This window comes from Pungitius pungitius, chromosome 1 (genome assembly GCF_949316345.1).
Source record: "Pungitius pungitius chromosome 1, fPunPun2.1, whole genome shotgun sequence".
Lineage (NCBI taxonomy): Eukaryota > Metazoa > Chordata > Actinopteri > Perciformes > Gasterosteidae > Pungitius > Pungitius pungitius.
This window is the reverse complement of record NC_084900.1, coordinates 6,369,972-6,390,095: the sequence shown is the minus strand read 5'-3', so window position 1 is coordinate 6,390,095 and position 20,124 is coordinate 6,369,972. Positions and strand designations below refer to the sequence as shown.

The following is a 20,124-nucleotide window of genomic DNA, read 5'->3' as shown; positions in this document are numbered from 1 at the left end:
AGGCTTTTTGTCAGTATCTTGCCTTTCTGTTCACAGGGTAAGAGAGACCAAGTGTTGTTGGCCCTTCACGGCACTTTTTGGACTAACATTTCAAGTGGCGATACACACAACCTGTTCCTATCATTTTAAACAGGCATTAACTGAGCATTAATTGCGGCCACCTTAAAAGCAGCCCAAATATGTGATTGGCTCCAGTGGGTGGTGTGCTTTGTGCACATGCATGTAGTCCATATATCACGTATGTATGTATGTATGTATGTATCACATCAGCAAATATTCTTTCGATATTTGCCTAGAAATGAGTCTTTTTCACATAAATAAACCGGGATTGTTTAAATCTAACAAAAGTCTTTTTGGCATAAGAACCCAAAGCCATTATCAATATGTAGTGTACCTTATTATGTAAATAACCATTAGCAAGACTATTAGCGGCATGGAAAGAATGCTTTTTGGCTTTCTGCATGGTCTGGCAAAACAGAGTAACCTGTCTTGCCCAGTTGTACCCAGTAAAAAGAGATATTTGACTCCCTGGGGAGGATCTAGTTAAACAAACGCTAGATCAACATGAAACAGTTTTTTTCTAAAATTAGTTTTGAGCCCAACTTGAATACGTTTATAAAGGGATATGAAACCCAACATCAAGATTTATTTTTAGCCTGAGCCTTTTCCATCCGCCCTCTTTACTAATGCATGAAATATGTTTTTTTTTATTTATTTATGTAAAAACAGGAAGGAGGATAAAAATTGCAAGACTGTCTCAGTGTGCCATTAGCTTCTTTGCCTTCTGGGTAGAGGCACAGGCAGAGGGAAATAAACACAGTATGTGTTAATGTAAATGTGGAGTGCTTGAGATCCATTCATTGGGATTAGTGGAATTGTGTTTGGGCTCTGAGGTTTGTGTGGAGTGATGAATGAAAATAAAAAGCAAAGGGAAGAGAGACCAGTATGAGTGTGTCGAGACACAGCGTGTTGGACCGGGAGGAGGAAGGAGGACATCCAGTCGGGCAAGAAGTTGAAGATGTTGCTGTACCTTCCAATGCTGACAGACGGCTTAATCACTGCTGTCATAGGATGTCTGAGGAGCTCTTTGTATCTATCGAGGCATCTTTCTCCAGAGCCTCTCCTCTGAATGCAAAAACTAAAATAAATTGTCTGTAGTCTTTTCCTCCCCCCCACCATCCAACTCTGATTTTTTCCCCCAGTGTGCACGCTATCATGCACACAGTCTAAAACTCTTCTGGGCTGTCTCGGGTGATATGCTTTACTTTTAGCTAGAGAGAGCCACTATTTGTCACTCAGCAGCGTGACTTTTGGACCCACATGGTTCTTTGCAGCAATGAAGCCGAGTCTGGAATAGAGAGGGAGCCGCAAAGAATGGGATCCTTCAGGCGGCGAAAGCGAAGCAGCGAGAAGAAAGGAGGAAAAAGGGAAGCGTTAAAATGAGTGCTTTCTGTCAAGCCAATCCCTAGCATTTGCTTGTTGCACTGCATTCAGCAGAGGGAAGTGGACCGTAGTTACATGCCAGTGCTGAGTGACAGCGATTTCTCCCCCTCCCTTATTCTTTATCTTTTCCACTTGGTTGTTATAAAAGGCCGCTTGTTGGGAGGTGCCACTGAATGGAAGATACAAAGACTTTTCATTTGCCAAACTGTCACACTGTTGTGTCTGGGAACACAATGTAGGGAAGGAGGGAATGTGTGTGTGTGTGTGTGTGTGTGTGTGTGTGTGTGTGTGTGTGTGTGTGTGTGTGTGTGTGTGTGTGTGTGTGTGTGTGTGTGTGTGTGTGTGTGTGTGTGTGTGTGTGTGTGCGCGCGCGCGCGTGAGGCGAGAGGCGGTGAGAGGAATTCCGCAAATTGAAGAAACTATCTGTTTTTGTATCCATGGCAACGGAACATACCACTGCTGATCTCTGCATTGTTATTACTCATTACCCTCAGAGCAGCAGATAATATTCTAACCTGGTTTGTTTCTCAGTGGCATCACTGAAAGAAAAAAAGAAAAAAAAGAGATAGGCGAGGCGCAATTACAGTTTTCTTTGGAGGACGGATGCTCAGTATCACCATCATCCTTCATCTTGATGTTTTGGCCAATGGGTCGTGGGCACGCCGGCTGTGGATAATGACAATGTTATATTCAGGGATCTTTATGTCGAGTTTAATAAGCTGTCTGTCATGCGTTTCCCAGTGCTACAATTTTAGCACAAAGTTCAGAATGCATTTGAAGTGCCACACACTTCATACGAATTAGAAGTGGCTAAATGCCCCTACTTGTGAGCGTGACATCATGACCGGTGTCATTTCGTCCTTGACAGTGATTTGAATTTGCCGAATGGTTTTGGAGGCTTGAACTTTAACAGTTTGGATGAGGAGAATACGATTTTTTTATTTTTTATTCCTGCTCATATCTAGCAGAAAAATACACCCGTCCTGTCTGCGGTTGATTTGTATATCAGGACTACATAATTATATAATCATACCTCCCATGTTAAATAATCTTTAGATCAGTTACTAAATCTTTATTATAATGTGTGTACACAAAATATCCCATTTAGCAATATCTGCACTGTAATCATCCTCCGCCCGTCTTTGAGTGTTGGTGAAGGTGAAAAAGTTGCCCAACCATTCAGATTCATGAAAATCCCTTGAACTCGAATGTGCTGTACATGAGATTATTAGACAGACTCAGCCGTGGAGAACCTCCAGACTGTGTCTCATCGGGATTAATTATGTTTGAAGTCAATTAGTTCCTCCGAATAACTTTCAACTCACATGTTGTGGATATTTGAATATCTGCGTACCCACGGATGTTTATTGCCTTAGTGGCTTTGCGGCGTACTGTTTTTTTTTTTTCTTTTTCTTTTTTTTTTTTTCAAACTACCCAATGTGAAATCTTTTTCAAGAGGCAAGCTCAAAAGAACTCATTAAAATCAAATAGCTAAGGCAAGCCTGTTCCTTATCAGAAGCACCCCGACAAAAGGATATCTGTCAGATACAGGGAATCGGGTAACCTCGTCCTAGGTGATCGCAAGGTCATTGAGTGCCGTCACCGCTGTCTTGCCACTCGAGCCCTTTGTGAACTCATTTTGAGTTATCTAGCCAGAGAGCTGATGCCTTTGGCTGATCCTGAAATCCGAGCAGCGCCGATGGCAACACATAAACAAATTAAAACTGTACTCACGACAGCAGCTGCGCGTGAGAGATTATGCGTCTCTGGTGTCTTTACAGAATGATGGATTCTGATTTTGGTGAGCGAACTTGAATGTGACTTTGCTGCGAAACGCTCAGGACTCCCCTCTTTCTGAGCCCAACACATTAACTCTGATTAAAAAATGTTAATATGTATTAAATACTGAATACATTCATTCCATTTGAACCTTTTATGAGTCACTTGGTCTGGGTCTCAGATGCAGGAGCTCAATGAGGTTGTCACAAGGGTTTGTCGAGTGGTTCATGCCCATTGCAGCTACTTGAGCTCCTTACCGCATCATTTCCTTTGAATTGTAGTTCGCCATTATTACAGAATACAGCTAATGGGCATTGAGTTTAAAACAATGGGAAAGAGAATAAGGACGAGGTGTGTCCTTTCATTCACGTGGTAGATGGTTGTGCTAAGATCGGCCCCATGGAGGCATTTAGCTACTGGTAAGTGGGCACTATTCTCAACAGACCAGTTCATATAAATCAATGACACATCCCTCTAGATGATGAACAGGGTGATATTTGGGGGACATTAATCACTGTCTTTATAAAACATCTCCATCCACGGCACCATCAGACAGTAGCTATTATGACAAAGGACAATCAAGGTGACTTGTGCATTTCACGATGCTGAATACGCGCGGCGCTATAGGCGAGGTTCGGGAGATGCTTCAAAATGATTCCATTCATACGGTGAGGGCACATGACAATAGAGACCGGGTTCACTGCCATAGCAACACAGAGTCCTACCCGGGCGTTATATCATAGTTATTGTAGCTTAGAACACAATGTGACATCAGCAGCATGTGTTGAATGTCAACTCCCGCCAGGCGAGCTGGATTCCCTCACCCAGCGCTTTTTAAATGTGACGAATTTGCCAGGACCCGTGACTCATGTGCCCTCTCTCTCCGCGACTGTTCCTCATCCCTGTGCCGATCGTAAATCCTTGGTCATACCGGAGGTGAGCTTGTCACATGACTCCCTGCAGTGGGCCACTACCCCTTGGCGCAACCGTCTGCCCTGCCTGACCGTATTTCACGAGTCAAAGCCCGGCTCCGGAGGCATATCGAGATTTACGCATTTTAATTGGATTGGCTCCACGGCCCCCCGTGCCGAGAGCGGTTCTTGTGGGCATAACGTATCTCTTCACCGCTTCGCCCCCCCCCCCGCGCAGCTCCGGCAGTGGTTTCGGGGAGGTTCTGGACGTGGACGGTTGCCGTCATTAGATGCATTAGATGTGTGAGATGCAGAATAGAAGTTCGGATGGACCCGGTCGGTTGACACCTATGCTCCTCCTTGGCGCCCTGCGCGAGTGCCAGGAAACCTTATTTCGTGCTGTTTTTGTCAGGGACGAAGCACGATCTCCCCAGGCATCCGCCTGGAATGAAAAATATTTGTGTTTAAAAAAATAAAGAGAAAAATGTAGAAGGGAAAGATTGGAAGGCAAATCGAATAAATGCGCCTCGCCCCGCTAAGTAACATGGATGCTGGATGACTCGACCGCCCTCGCTGCGCGGCGAGTAGGATCTCCGAACAAATTACGTCTGTCCCCTTCAGAGACCCCTCGACTGATTCCCATCATCTAGGCTCGGTTGGTGCGAGGTTAGGTGCAGAGGCTCTGCGGATCATTTGCCAATCGCCATCCTTGGCCGGGCAGACCCGCCGGCAAAAGGAAACTCGAGCAGAGGAGCCGGCGTCGTCTCTGCCATCATCCACCCCCCCCCCCCCCCCCCCGAAGAAAGAGTGTTTCTAAGGCTTTGTGTCTGTCTCTCTCTTGCCTTCTCTGTCTCTCTGACCTGGCCCCGCTCCAGTTGAATGCAAGATGGTGATGGATAGAGCCTGCAGCCGGTGCACAGCCCGCTAGCCCCCCGCTATCCCGGGAGGCCTTAGGGGGCCGCTCGCAATGCGCCACAGCTAGTACCACCCACCGCATCGATAGCTTCTGTAGTGCAGCGGGCGCCGCACGTAGGGGGAATGCAAACACTAATAATATAAAAAATTGTTTTAAAAATGCAATAATAAGCTGTGTGCACCCCTTTTAAGTAATGCCGCTGACATCCAGATCCCTTTCATACAGGGGTACAGGCATTCACACACACAGGCGGTCTGCTTTGTGTAACATCTTCCCCCCCCCCCCCCCTCTCTAAACCCCTCCAGCCCTCCAACGTATACACATCGGCTCATAAGGCAGGAAAATCAAAAAGAGCGCACTCCCCAGACTCAAGGAGCACTGCGGCTGTTATTGTACCGGAGCCCCTTAATGATCAGCATCTGTTCCCCTCTCTGCTGGCATCCGCCGAGCCGCCACCAAACAAGGCTGTTGCGCAATACGCCGCTGACCCAGGTCCCCTCACTCCGACTACACGGGTGTGAGGGAGTATTAAAAAAAAAAAAAAAACGCCTGCGGCTGTTGATAGGCTGTCTCTCACTGCTAAAAATATTGCTGACTGTGGTCGAAACATGATTTAGAGACGGGCTTGTTATGAGACATATTAGACCGTCTGAGCAAATATTTTTTTGTGTTTGTCGGACGCTATAGCTCAAAGTCAAACACGACTTGCCCCCCACACACACACACCTTTGATCTCAAACTGCCAAACTGTCCTCTGAAGTCTGGTAGTTTTACGGTGTCAGTCCTGGATCTATAGACTGTTAAAGAATCGTTACCTTTAACTTTACTGTTTGTTTTTCTAAACTGTCCGTCACTGCTAATTAGCCGTCTGCCATTAATTATATTCCACACTCTTCTGTCTTTAAATTCCCGTTTCATCTTCATTAGCGTTCAGACGTAGTCGTCAATTCACTTAAAAGTTGTACCGAGATGGTACTGGAGTCCCAGCAGGAATGATACCCAGTCGTCCGGAGGATTGCAGATTTCTTTCAAATCACAGCCCCCACACACACACACACACACACACACACACACACACACACACCTCCCTTAACCACCACAACCGCGTCGACTCGCTTCTTTGAATCAAAGCCCAGCAGGATGAAAAAGAGGACAATTCCTTTGGGAAATTAGGAAGCTTTAAAAGCTGACCAAAGTGCTTGCATACAGTAATTATCTCTGTGGTGCCCATCCCCCTATTTTTTTTACATATAGGAGACACTTATTTAAACATGTGTCATAATTTGGCTGAAGTCTTTTCTTCCCTTCCGGTAACGTGATACTAAATAGCCAGATGACAGTGCAGTCCTCGATACCATATGTGAATTGTACAGGGAGGCCGGGCATCTGTTTCGCTGACGCGTGCTTGTGCACGGTTAAATCTTTAGATGAACCCCCGACAGCCTTGTCAGATAAATCAAGGACACCCTTCATGCGCACCACCTGCCGCACACTCCAAATGGGATTTACTGAAATTATTTCTAAATGGATGCCATTTAACAAACATTGATTTTAGCTGGATACTACAGTATTTTCATCTTTTAGCATTGGTTCTGAATGTGTTTTTGTTTGTTATCCAAAGATCCCACTGGGGAACCACTGGTTCCTGATCAAGCAAGATGGGGCCTGTAATTGTTGATGGGATGCAAGCTATTACACATTGCTAATATAGCTCCAATCCCAACTGTCCTTAGTTTGACCCCGGGCATGATCTTGGCAGAATGTCGCTCGTAACGTCTGTTCATTCATGTGTTTAAGGCCACAGAAGTCTGTCATTCTGCAGATTCTGCTGTTTTAGTGGGTGTTGCCTTTGCCCACTTCTGTCCAAGTATCCCTGTGTGCACTATGGTTTTATGGGTTGATGTAAATTTTGTTTCATGGCTGCAGTGGAGTCACTGGTGATCCTTATCTCGCCCATAAAGGCCCGCATTTATTGTCGGCGAAAGGCATTTCCGTCCCAAAACTGGCTTTGCTAGCAAATTACTATTTGAAAAGAGACCAATTCCCTAAACGGATCAGTGAGAGCTTGACCATGTTGTGGTTTGATTGTATTTCTGTTGTGTCGTTCTCAGACACCTGCCACCATTTGCACTGCTCACTTTGTTCCACTTTGTTGCCTGACCAAAATGAAACCGTATTTTAGATTGATTCACACTGACTAATTCATGCTTCATATCCGCCACCTGTGGCTTGCTCACAGTCACGTGGTGTTTTGGATGGTTGTACGCACTTTACGCCCTGAAGCTAAAACTGAATATATCATCGAAACGGCAGCTTCCGAGTTGTCGCTGGATAAGACAGGCGGATCATCGTGGATATGGTCATGTTTTCAAATTGTTGCTTTGCAAATGAATGCTCTTAAATTACGTAGTAATGACATTCTGTCCTTCCATTTTTGTCAAATACTAAAATGTGGTTATGAGTAATAATAAGAAGGGTACTATATTAAAAGTAAAATTACTGTGACTGTGTTAACAACTCTCTCTATTATCACTTTCCCTACAGAACTCGGACCCTGTTCACGACATGCTTCTGGATGTCATTACTTGGGTCGGCATCCTCCTGTCCCTGGTCTGCCTGCTCATCAGCCTCTTCACCTTCTGCTTCTTCCGTGGCCTCCAGAGTGATCGTAACACCATCCACAAGAACCTCTGCATCAGCTTGTTCATTGCTGAGTCCCTGTTCCTGGTGGGGATCAATCGGGGTGACCAGCCGGTAAGACTACCGCTGATGGATATTTACTTGGGCATCGATTTATTTAGCACTGATGCGTTTAGCACGCGTCACAAAGCACTACTGTGTGCTGCATTAAAAAAAAGAAGAAAATAATTATCTAGAAGGTATGCGGGTTTGACTTCAGTCGTTCCACTTTATATTAGGTGGTCTGACATGTTTATATGTACCATGAATATAGTGAGTTTAAAAGTAAAACATTTTTTTTAGCCAATAAAGATGTGATGTCCTTATCTGTTTTATTCCATGTTGACACTGCGCTAACATGGGAGCATATGGTCACCCAGAGGTGCATGTGTCTGGGTATGTCTTTTTTTCAAATACATGGCCCCTGGAGGCGTCCACGAGGGCCCTCTGAAAGCTTTGTATCACTCTTCATTGAGGAGTGTTCACCATGTTTTCTTCTGTAAATTTAAAAGGCAAGGATTTCTTTTTTTGAGGGAACGTAACCTTTGGTGTCCTGCTGTGCTGCGAGTGGTACTTCCCAGAGAGGGCCAGTGGCTCTGAACTCTTTTGATTCTCCCAGGCCCACTGAGAAGAAGAAATAGAGACAGGGAGAAAAAAAAAATGGATGCTCTTTATTCAACCAACACTCCCTCTTTGTCCTCTGGTTGCACAGAAGCAAACACATACTTGAGAAGACTCTCATACGCAGACACAACACCACACCTGCCAACTCACATACTCCGTGACGCAAATTCATACGTTCACTCCACAACAGCCTTCGTGTTTAGTTTTCCAATTTGTTAACGCTTGAGACAAATTTTCATTATACTGTTCAGTACACTTAACCGTCTTCCAGCACAATAACGCCGGCTTGGATTGCATTACTTTTCCTGTAAGAGCTCAGCCATGATGGCAGCTGGAGGCATGCTGTCACCGCGCAGTCATCCTCAAGTGTGTGTGCTCGACACTCACGCAGCAGACAAATGTGGAGTCATTACATGTATACACGTTGGCGGAGGGCTTTATTCCACCTACAGCTTCCCGCAATCATGCCATTTTTGCTTGCTTACGAGGCGGAGTACTGAGCTAGATAGAGTGATCATCTGTGCAATCTGTGAATGTATTACCAGGGCAGACGCTGTAATATATGTTCATATTCATAATCTTCATAATAATTCTATTTATCTACTTGTTTAAAATGATTCTTTGTGGCATACTACCCAAAGGTTACCTCCCGTTCATGTACTGTGTTTTAGCTCTAAAGTATTTATGGAATTATATTAAATACTAAGTTCATAGACAAAGAAATGACATGTCCTTACTTTTTAGCTTTATGCTATAAAACCCCATATTTAGCTTTGTAAATATTTGCATTACTATCAGTGCCAAACCTCACCGGCCGTAGTTGAGCTGCAAAGGTGCTCCCCGGACCAGTTAAAGATAATGCTACTGTCCTCGAACCTTTCCCTACCATAACGTTTTATAGGTGAGATTCGCAGCCCGGCCGTAAGCTCACTCTTCTGGACTGCAATTAATGTCCACTCGACCTTTTAGTTATTTAATTGGATCCGTTTCAGTGACAAAATACGCTAGTTATGTTCAACTGTGCCCATAATTAGATCGATCCATGTAAGTACTGTGTCTTATTATTATAAGAAAGTGTTTGGATTGACAGTCACCTGCACACTGGCCTTGCGTCATCACACCTGGCCGCGGCTTGAATCTTAAATGCCATTAGCTCCAATTGGCTCCTGGACTGTTGACGCAGCTTCTTCCCATCGCTCCGTCATCCGTGCCGGCTACAGCAAACAAGAGCACCCGGGCGCCGTAGCTGCAGGGTTCTGCTGCCAGTCGCCACAGGCACACATCCAGTCGCTTCGGCCAAACAAAGCTTAGCAATGCTAATTGTCGGGAAGACACAGATTTGCAGAGGCCAGAGGAGGCTGCTCAGTTCAGGTCACTTGGAGGACACCGTCTTCAAGTCACGCCACGCCCTCGAGCGGCGGCATTAAAACGGATTTGATTAAAATCTTTTTCCACTGTGAATACTCAAAACTCCCTTCTTTCCTCCCCTCCCTCTTTCATCTCTCTCGCCTGTGTCTGCGGCTAACAAACCGCCACCAGATTGCTTGTGCCGTCTTCGCCGCCCTGCTGCACTTCTTCTTCCTGGCGGCGTTCACGTGGATGTTCCTGGAGGGGGTGCAGCTCTACATCATGCTGGTGGAGGTGTTTGAGAGCGAGCACTCGCGGCGGCGCTACTTCTACCTGGTGGGCTACGGGGTCCCGGCGTTGATTGTGGCCGTTTCCGCCGCAGTGGACTACCGCAGCTACGGCACCGACCGAATGTGAGTAGAAAAACATAGTTTTTGAAAACATCTTGTATTTAAGATGGCATTAATTATAAATGTAACATTTTACACCCATAAATAGATGATAGTAAAAAGACTTTTGGAAACAAGACCTAAAACCAGAGTAGCAATTAAAGACAAAAATAAGTATTCATATATAAAGCTACCATCATCAGAGGGTTGTTATTGCACATCACACATTTATCCCACCTCAGACCTCAACACTGGTGCACATGCCGTCTCAACACTCTCCTCCTTCCTGCAGTCTTTCATGCTTCTCCGAATGGAAGATCTTGTTCAGCTCTCTTAGCCACAAAGTTGACTTTCATAATTGCAAAATATATCATTTTTTTTGCCAGTGCAGTTGCCAAGATGCTCCCACATTGATGTGTCACTTTAGGAGTTCAAAGCAGTGTCACTCGTGGGAACCCAGAACGGCCACAAGAAGGTTGGGCTCAGCTCAACAAACAAAAAAAGAGGACAACAATCCCGTGTGCGCTTCATCATCAGCCACACAAATGGTTTTGCGTTGGTTTGAGGGGCCGTAACAATCTTGCCGGTGACGCTCCATCAGCCATTGCTCATCATCAACCTTTAATGAAGCCGAACGGTTATTGGAGCTGCGTACATTTCCCCGCTGCTGAATCGACGTGGTTTCCACGGTGAAAAATGGCCACTTCAGGAGATGGCTTTTCTGGATGACTGGCGGGCTGTTTATGGTTAACGTCTTCAGCATTTTAGGATGCACAAATTACAACAGAGGCGTGGAGAGATTAAGAGGGAAGGAGGGTGGGCCGTGAGCATGGGCCAGGGAGATGGAGAGCCAATGAGAGGAGGAGGAGACGGGAGATTAACAAAAAGATGGGCCGCGACACTGACTGCCTTTTTGAATTTCCTAAGAAAGCTTGGTAAGCTCTTCCCTCTGAAATTCAAAGTGGTCTGTAAAGCGGTGTAATGCCAAAGCAGAGGATCGGCCTCCATTCCTGTTAATCCCAAATCCATCTGAAAATAATGAAGACCGGCATCAGCAGGTTGCTTCAAAGATGTTTATCATAAATGACACGCACACGCACACACACACACACACACACATACATAGATAGCGCTGCACACAACTGACAGACAGTGCATTTGCAGATTGGCGCGGGCCATAGTTCTTGGTGATGGATGAGGTGATAGCTGCCACCGCCTGAGCCTTGGCATCATGTGAATAATTAAAGCCTGCCACCGGTGGAACAATTATACTCAGCCATTGAAGGATGGGCGGAAGGACAAGGCGTGATACGTGGTGAATAGCAAAAGGCGCCGGGAGGGGGCGGGGGTACGCGGGGACGCGGCCCGGCTGCAAATTGATTCGGTGACCACAGCAGCGGTATCACAGGCGGGATCCCTTCGAGCTGAACATATCCAACAGGTCGCTGTCAAAAAGGGAAAAGGGAGGTTTAGTCGATGGCGTGAGCCGAGGGGCAGTAACGAAGAACACTGAAAAGAGGCTGCAGCAGGAACCTGTGAAGTTGCCCGTTGACCCCTGTGCCCCTTCCATCCTTCCATCGGGTGGAAGGCTGAGGACCATCAAGACCTCCCACTGCACTTATTTTTTTCTTTTTAACTTAACTGACCCATAGCTTTATATTACTAACCCATAGCATTATATTCTATTCAATTGTTTTTCTTATTCCTGCACTAAGTTGTATGTTGTCCATTGTCCTACTGTCTGCTTTCATGCACCAAAAGCCAAGTCAGATTCCTCATATGTCTGATATGTTACGGCAATACGTGTTTCCTGATTCCTGGTTCAAAGGCTGATCAAATGGGAACTTGAATCTGCTCCAGTGCGGTGATGGCGTTGTCGCAAAATTCTGTCAATTTAAATAGTAGTTTAGAAATTTAGAATGTTGAAAAATATACATTTTGCAGTGGGGCACACCACCGTCACGCCACTCTGGCCTTTGTACCGTTGTGGCCCCTTCCTTTGAGAACATTTTTCTTGGTCTTTTCTCCGGCTTTTGCCGACTCATTGCAAGAGTATACCTTCTGGTGTATCAGCTTAAAGCCATTGGACGGAATTTGAGGAGCACCGGATAAAAAAATTAAAAAAAACATAGTGACCTGCTAATCAAGCCATTGCAACTTTTCTTACCTTTTGTTACCAAACAAGAGCAATTCTATCAATCCCAATGTGTTGTCAGTATTCCCCGGTGAAACTAAATAGTTTGTAAAAAGCGGACTATGATATTGGTTATAAATTTAGAAAATATTGTGTTATTTAGAGAAGGTGCTCTAAAATAGGTTATAGGTTATATTGTAAACTATTTTCCCATTTTTTCCTAAGTTTTTTTTTTAAAGGCATTTTTATTTTCCTCTCGACTTTAAAGGCATCATTTCCCTTCAGGACTTGAGACCAAACCAAAACGCTGCCAGTGATCTCCTCGGCTCAATCGCGTCACATGACTCCGCGTTCTCTCTTGGTCACGGGCTCATTGTCACGCCAATGAAACGCTGCAAAGACTCCTTTGCGGATAGGCCGCCATTGCTCAAAGGGAAGGCCCGTCTCTGATTCCTGCAGAATGCCACGGGCGCTGTTGGCACATGCACGGCTCGGGTTCTGGGCGCCACACGCTCCTCTTATTTCTTTTATTGCGTGGTCACTAATGGCATAGTGCAAAAGGAATCCTACCGGGATGGTAGATCCAAAAGCCCAAAAACCCGTGACACAAGTGGAGAAAGGGAAGGTAGAGGAGGCAGAGAGAAATAACAGCCCCGCAGCTCCCGCCGCCCACCGAGGCTTTAAATCTCTCTGTGATGTGAAGAAGAAGACGGAAAACAACCAAAAGAAACCTTTGGCATAATTTAAAACGCCGACGTGCTTGGATGAGCGGCCCGGAGTCCTGTGCGTGTTGTGTGTCTTTTGTTTGCGCCTGTTGACTTCTTTTCTTCCTCCGTGTGTGTATTCCTGTGTTTCCTTAAACATATCAAGTCTCAGGAACAACAAAAGACCAGCCCATGTTTGTCCTGTCTCTTCATATGCAGCATTCTCATTTGTCTGCTAGTTATTTGCTGACCAAAAGTGAAGCACATGTGAAAAACATGGCTGTTAAATGCTGCTTTTTCCTTAAGACAATGGGAGCGTGATAGCGTGCATGATATCATAGATCATTGTCTTTTGCTTCCACAATAGGCCTTGATGGAAGAGAAGTCAGCTGAGCTTTCGTCATGAACAGGAACTTTAAAGCCATTTCAAGACAAATATGGATTTCTTTGTGTTTTTGCTTTCTGTACTTGATACACCAATCTGCCTGGTCCCGTGTTGTGTTCCTCACGATCTCAATTTGCGCCCCAAACGCGATGTGATATCACCGCGTGCACTCTTCTACTCCAGCTGTGTCAGCCTGAATGACAACACGCCTGTATGGACTGTAATATTCCAGTGGCCGAATATGGAGGCGTCTGTCTGCCGCAGCAGCGGAGATTAAAAGATTAATAATTCAACCGCAGGTCATGAATCAACTTTTTCTTTCTTTTTGCCATTTCAAAGGGGCACCGCCACCTCCAACAGACCCTTCTGGCCTGTACTCTGTTTGCCTCAACAAAGGAGAACTGATTGTTCTTTGTTGATATGAGCTGAGATCAGGAGAGAGTGTTATTTAATTCTTGACATGATTACAGCAGTCTTAGAGAGTCAACGCCGTTAACGTGAACATGTAGGACGCTTTGCTCAGTGCTTAAGGACTGTGTGACCAGGTTTGTTCCGGGTCAAGGTCAATCCAATTCCTTTGGAGTGGTACAGCTGGGATTCGATTGAGCACCAATTGAATCTTCCATAAATTATCATTTGTAACGTGTAATTTCCTATCTCGACCCGACAAATTGAACGAGAAGTGTACTAGAGTCGGGTCACTGCCGGCCTTTTGGCAGCATCCATTACAGTTTTAGCTGCATCCCACTCCGTTTGATTTTTTTTTTCCTTTATCTCTGATAGGTCACCTGTTTGGCTATGAAAGCCAATCATTATTGCTGTCATAGCCCCCTGAAAGCCCTCCATTCCTCCAAATTCTTACTGATGCCCATAATTCTCCAAGCCCCTTGCGGCAATCTGTGTTCTGAAGTACCTATTCCTTTGTGTCACTCCAGCCTCCTACTTGATGTATATCCTCTGTGCGGGAAATTGAAGCTATAACCCTCAAATCTCTTTCTGAACCCCCCCCCCCCCCCTCCCCCTCCCCCCCGTTCCTCTTTTTTATTGCAGTTGCTGGCTTCGCCTGGACACCTACTTCATTTGGAGTTTCATAGGACCAGCAACCTTGATAATTATGGTAAGCGTTACCCCCCAAACCGCCACCCCCACCCCTTCTGCTCATTAACCCTACTTAGCCTGCGGGTCATCGCTTAAATGCTCCACCGAGATTCCTGATTTTGACTCCCATCCTCCCTCTTTTCACTGCCCTGTTGAGCGTTTATGCCACCGCCGGGCACGGACCCGTCCAGAAAAAACGAATGAGGGGTGTAGAAAATATACTGCAGTTTGTCGCCCCGCTGCAGTCACCGGCTAAGACAATTATTGGGGGTTAGGGGGCGGGGGCGGGGGCGGCGGGGGGGGGGGGGGGGACACACAGTGAACTAAGTATGCAGTGTTGGAGTAATCCGCACTGCGATTATGATTGATTCTGTTCCTGTTCCAAATCGCACTACCTTTTTTAGCCACACAGACAGCTTTGGGTGTAGATACACAGCCAGGACACACACACACATACTTTCTGTGCCTTTCCCAACTAGGGCAACCCCAATTTACCAATGAAATATCTCGTGCTTTGATCCATCCGCTTTAAATCTGACATTCCATCGAGTCGTAGCACAGGTCCTGCTGCTCTGCTGCTAAAATCCCAACATGCATAACGCACCCTCATGCTCCAGTTGGGTGCAATCATTGTATGACACTGTATGCTTTACAACTTAATCATTTATTTCAGGTTCACAAGCAAGAAAAGAGCTCAGGTCCAAAAGTCCTCTGTGAGTTTGGTGACAGTTCGGGCAAAGATGTCATGTTCGAGTACTCGCGTCATATAAGCTTAATTTCAGCTGTGAACGTCTGTAAAGTAAGGGAAATTTTAATATTACTATACCTCCATCATATTCGACTATCAATATTTATAACCAATTTCTTAAATTGATCAGTATTTGCTTAAAAAAAGGAATGAAATATCCAATCTATACAAGAACCACACACGCCATGTAGACAATATTTTGTCGCTTTACACAAACGTCATTTTCCTGTTTGACACCAATGTAAAATATGAAACACCATAATCTTTACCATAACAACACTAATCCCTGTGCAACAAGCTCTGCAGCCGTGCCAGATATTCCCTGCGCTTGTCTCCAAGTGTGAGACAAGTTTGAATAAGTCAGACGGAAACGCTGCCCCGCACAAGTATGCAGCTGTCGCGTCCCGGCGTTCACTGTTCAGTTCGTCACACACCCATAGAGGGTCCGTGGGATTTTGTGCTCTGTTTGGCAAAGTGGAAAAGCACGTCTGGCTGCAGCGGTCCAGCTCTGTGCTACAAAGTGCTCTGATTTAAAATGAACAGGAAACATAAAACCTCTCTCTCTCTGTCTCTCTCTCTCTCTCTCAGCTCAATGTGATCTTCCTGGGCATCGCTCTCTACAAGATGTTCCATCACACGGCCATCTTGAAACCGGACTCCGGTTGCCTGGACAACATCAAGTAAGAGTACTCGCATCACCCGAAATATCCATAAAAGTCCTCCAGAAATAGCCCTCCTCATGACGTTTGTCACGGATGGGAGGAATGTTTCAACGGGACGAAGTCGCCCCCCACCAAATGCACTCTGACAGATGATGTGAGATACTATTCCTTCAAGTCTAATGAAGCCTTGGTGAAAGATCTTACTCTGTATTCAAGCCCATGTTCCCGAAAAATTCACACTTTCTTGCCGCCTCACCCCCCCCCCCCCCCTTAATATTTCGAAAAACCTCATTAGAAGCACTTAGGGGTGTGAAGACCCAACCCAGGGGTCCTAGAGTCTGAGGCTGCAAGGTAAGCACCTCCTATTAGGCTGAAAGGTTGTGTCAGGCATGGTTACAGTCAAACGGGTCTTCTTCTGCGTCTCCGCTGTTGTCGCTGTTGTCCGCGCGGGAAGAGGCACATTCCTGACGGGGTGTGATCCTGATGTCAACACGCCGCCGATGAACATTCGCATCGCGCTCGGTGCTCTCTGTTTGTTTGGGTCTGTTCATCTGCCTTTGCCCCGGTTGCTTCCGGATGGCGTGGAAGCTTGCGGGACGATAATGGCGATGATTCAAACGTTCCTTAGTGTTTTACATATCTGGAGAACATTTCAGTTTGAATCCTTCAGCATATATTCAGTGTCATTCATGTCAGTTTTTGCAAAGGTAAGTTTCAGCTAGTAAAAGTTTTCTGTTCGGTCCGTCAGATGTATTTTGTATACGTACGGATACACACTGTTGCATCTATATCCATGAAACGACAGAGAGGCTCAGTAGTCCAAACCGAGTCCAAACAAGACTTCCAAATGTTTCCTTTTACGGTCCCTTTGCCCTTTAGAATGAAACCGCACGTTCGGTCCTTGTCTTTGGTTGAAGCTCAAGCTGCCTGGTGTCAGTGAGGTCTCGATCCACACAGGGCCTAGAGTTGTCTTGCTGTCTCCTCCGCTTTCTTTCTCAGCCACTCCGGACACATTAGTCTACTTTATGGCCCGGCGCTCCTTCTCTGTGGCATCACATCGCCGTTTGTGTCTCAGCGGCGCAGTGGCCCCCGTCTGCCCTGCTCCTCGCGGCACAGTGATACACAAAGAAAAACAATCTCCATCAGGCATGATAGAGCATGCTTAAGCTGCACCGTGTCCGACCCTACTTTGTTTTTCAATTACAAATTCACTGCGGGATGCTCCTGGCCGGAGCTGCGGTTTTAAAGTGCTGCATTTTGAGCAGGCCCAAAGTGACTGACATTACAGTTACCTCGACGTGGCACGAGGCAGAGAGGCGAGATTCAACGCGATGTGTCCATTTTTAGAAACACCTACGTCGCTATATTTTGCCGTTGGAGCCGCTACGCGAGCTCTTCATATGTTCAAGCTCACTTAATGCTATCAAACGATTGCTACTAAGTGACACAATACGTACACACTTATATGAGAACAGTCCATTTTTGTTTTATTGCTTATCTATCGTCGTTCTGCTATTTCTGCCATGCTCTGGCAAAGCTACAACCAGGTCCAAATACTTTGCTGCAATGTTGACGACAGGTCAATGCAAACTGGGGTGGCTACATTGTTGAAGCCATTTAGTATCTCCTCCTTTTTCCCAATTTGCAACCAGATAGTGGCAAATTGAAATAACAGTATTTAAAACTTAAATCACTTCTGTGAAGAAAGGAAAGAACAGCAATTGCGTCACGACTAGAGAATTGTGCAGCAGATGCCTGGATCGTTGACACCGCCGCCCCGACTGGACTTTTCCAGCGATCTGAATGGACATCCGACTGTCCTCTGTGCTTCTGGAACGCGCGGCCTTTCCCATTCCATTCCTACGGAGTGAAATCACCGCAGTAGTGTGTCCACAGTGTAGTTTTTTTTTTTTTCGAGAGCAGCCCAGCGAGGGTCTCAGAGGCACAGGCTCGTTTGTCCCTCAGACACCATATGCGACCAAAACAAATTCAGCCCCGAAACATCAAACGTCCTCTTAAGTGTGATGCCAACCCCCCCCCCCCCCCCGGCCAGCGTGGCAGGCGCACCACCACCTGCAGCCCCCTCCACTTGCACACGCTGAGGAACGGCGCGGAAACAAGGTTGCTTGGTGGAGGTCCTGAACCACGACCGCGCCGGCAGAAGCCAGAAGAAAACGCTGTACTAGTTTTCCGGATAACATTTGTCACGGCGGTTCTGTATGTTGCCCTTCTTTGGTGCCGCAAGACACATTGCGTGGTTTTGTTCTGCAGTAAAATATTGACTGCTGGAGCTCTCGGTGTCGTGTGATTTATTGCACTGGCCCCTCATAACGTACAAAACAACTGACCTCTTGACCCCTCCCCGCTTCCCCCCCCCCCCCCCCCCGAGACTCACTCACTTCGAAACAGTCGGCATTGTTTCACGTGACCGCTGCAGAGTGGTTTTGGAGCAGCGGCGCCTTTGTCAGCCCTCGTTCATCTGACACGGTGTTTGGGTCCAGACCCCATTTCTCAACACGAGGGCGGCCGACGCGTTCGGACAACCGGCTTTACTGAATGTGCCGTTGAGCCAAGCGCATCATGCCAGGGTCTGGTTCTGCATGAGCCAGTAGAACTAGGTAAGGATGGCAGGGATGGAGTGTTGGGCTGTGGTGGAGCAGTCAGTCATTGAAAAGCCCCCATTTGCCAGTCGGCTTTTCTACGACGCACCAAAGTGAACCAGTTTGATTGTGATAATGATATTACGGGTTAATTAAGTCAATCTATCCCTGTTTAATGAGCCGTGTGCTCTACTGTGTTATATTTCTGCTGTTTGCCTCCTCTTTAGGGTTTGATGTCCCGTCTTCGCTTTAGATTTCATCACACTGCTTTGTTTTACTATGAATGTTTCATCTCTTTTCCGCTTCGGATCTCTTTCTACCTCCCTCCCTTTCCTTTTTTTGATAAGCGCACACATCCTTCCTTTTAATCTACAACATCTTTCTGTTTTTCATCTTCCATTTTTCTTTTTCCTCTTCATTTTAGCTACCGTTATTATGATGGATGTGTTATTGTAGAATGGCACTGGTAAGATGCAACGTTTCTCAATAAGAGGATGTAGAATAGATTTGGTGTTGTGTTTGATGTGTTTTTTTTCCCCTCCTCACCCATTAATAGTGACAGTGGCTGCCACTGCCCTGTGATTCATGGATTACAACATGACTTTTGCACCGTCGTGATTTTCCATAGCAATCTTGCTCCTGAATGTGGATTATTTAGAACATGATGGACTGTAAAAAGAAGTGTTTAGGAAGGTGTGCCTTTTGACTTGCATAGCTTCCTTGCAGCACAGATGAGAAACTTCAGTCGAAATGTTCTAACGAGGATGATTTCAAAGATACAAAACGTCTACGCCGACATAAAAAAACTTTGCGCTCTTGATGTCTTAAACACAGGGGGGCGATTTTTAAGCCTACTTTTGGTTGAATAATTGACACCCTGTCGAGTTGGTCACAGAACTTTTTTCCCCTCAGAAACAGCCTATAAAAAGACTTCATACAGATTTGAAACAGGTTGAATTGTCCAATTGCAATCTCATGCATAAATGATCTGTGACATTGCAATGAATGGCAGCTCTGCAAATGAAGTCATTTTGAAGGAAATTGGTGGTAATTTGATACCCGTCTGAACGGGTTCTCTGCTCAAAATCGCTAATTCTTTCAAAATTCTAGTAGACGATTGGTACGATGAAGCTTCTGTCTCTTTTTTTGTGCTTCGAAAGCCTGGAAGTGATCTGCTGCAACCCCTCAAAGATGGCTGGTACATCTACATGTTGCACTGCCATTAACATACATAGATGGTTGAGTAAAAAGCACAGTTGAAGCACAAGTACTTCTGCAACTGAGATGCTATATTTAACATTCTAAAATGGTATTAAAATACACATTTAATTAGAATTATTTTTAAATAGCATATTTTGCCTTACCAATTAGTGCTCCTTACATAGATTACGATGCCAAATATATGAACCGAGAGGTTTTGCAGCGGTTGTAATAGTAGCTTTCAGGCATGCTGCCGTCCTGGTAGGGAAAAAAACAGATCTTTGATAAGTGAGCTCTTGTGCTTTTCAGGTGCTCTCATGCAGTCTCTAAAGTTTTGCCCGAAGGCTCCTTACATGCGGCTCTCGAACTCATCCCTTATATTTGTATCTGATAACTCCAGATAAAGATAAGCCGTGTGCGATAGGAGTCGCAGCCTCTTCATATCCTGTCCACTCGGACGCATTACTCATGACCTCATGTGTCTCCGTCGTAAACCATCCGGCGG

At 45.8% G+C, this 20,124-nt stretch overlaps 1 protein-coding gene across 17 annotated transcripts in view; it reads left to right on the top strand.

Moving 5' to 3' along the window:
• The window catches only part of LOC119221817 (adhesion G protein-coupled receptor L3-like), a 182,496-nt gene that overhangs the window by 150,534 nt on the left and 11,838 nt on the right, over positions 1 to 20,124 (top strand). For all 17 annotated transcript variants that reach the window (XM_062560901.1, XM_037477914.2, XM_062560879.1 and 14 more), the window contains 4 exons: positions 7,594 to 7,803; positions 9,892 to 10,112; positions 14,362 to 14,428; positions 15,746 to 15,837. In XM_062560901.1, the coding sequence (XP_062416885.1) occupies positions 7,594 to 7,803; positions 9,892 to 10,112; positions 14,362 to 14,428; positions 15,746 to 15,837 (590 nt within the window). The remainder of the gene's footprint in view (positions 1 to 7,593; positions 7,804 to 9,891; positions 10,113 to 14,361; positions 14,429 to 15,745; positions 15,838 to 20,124) is intronic.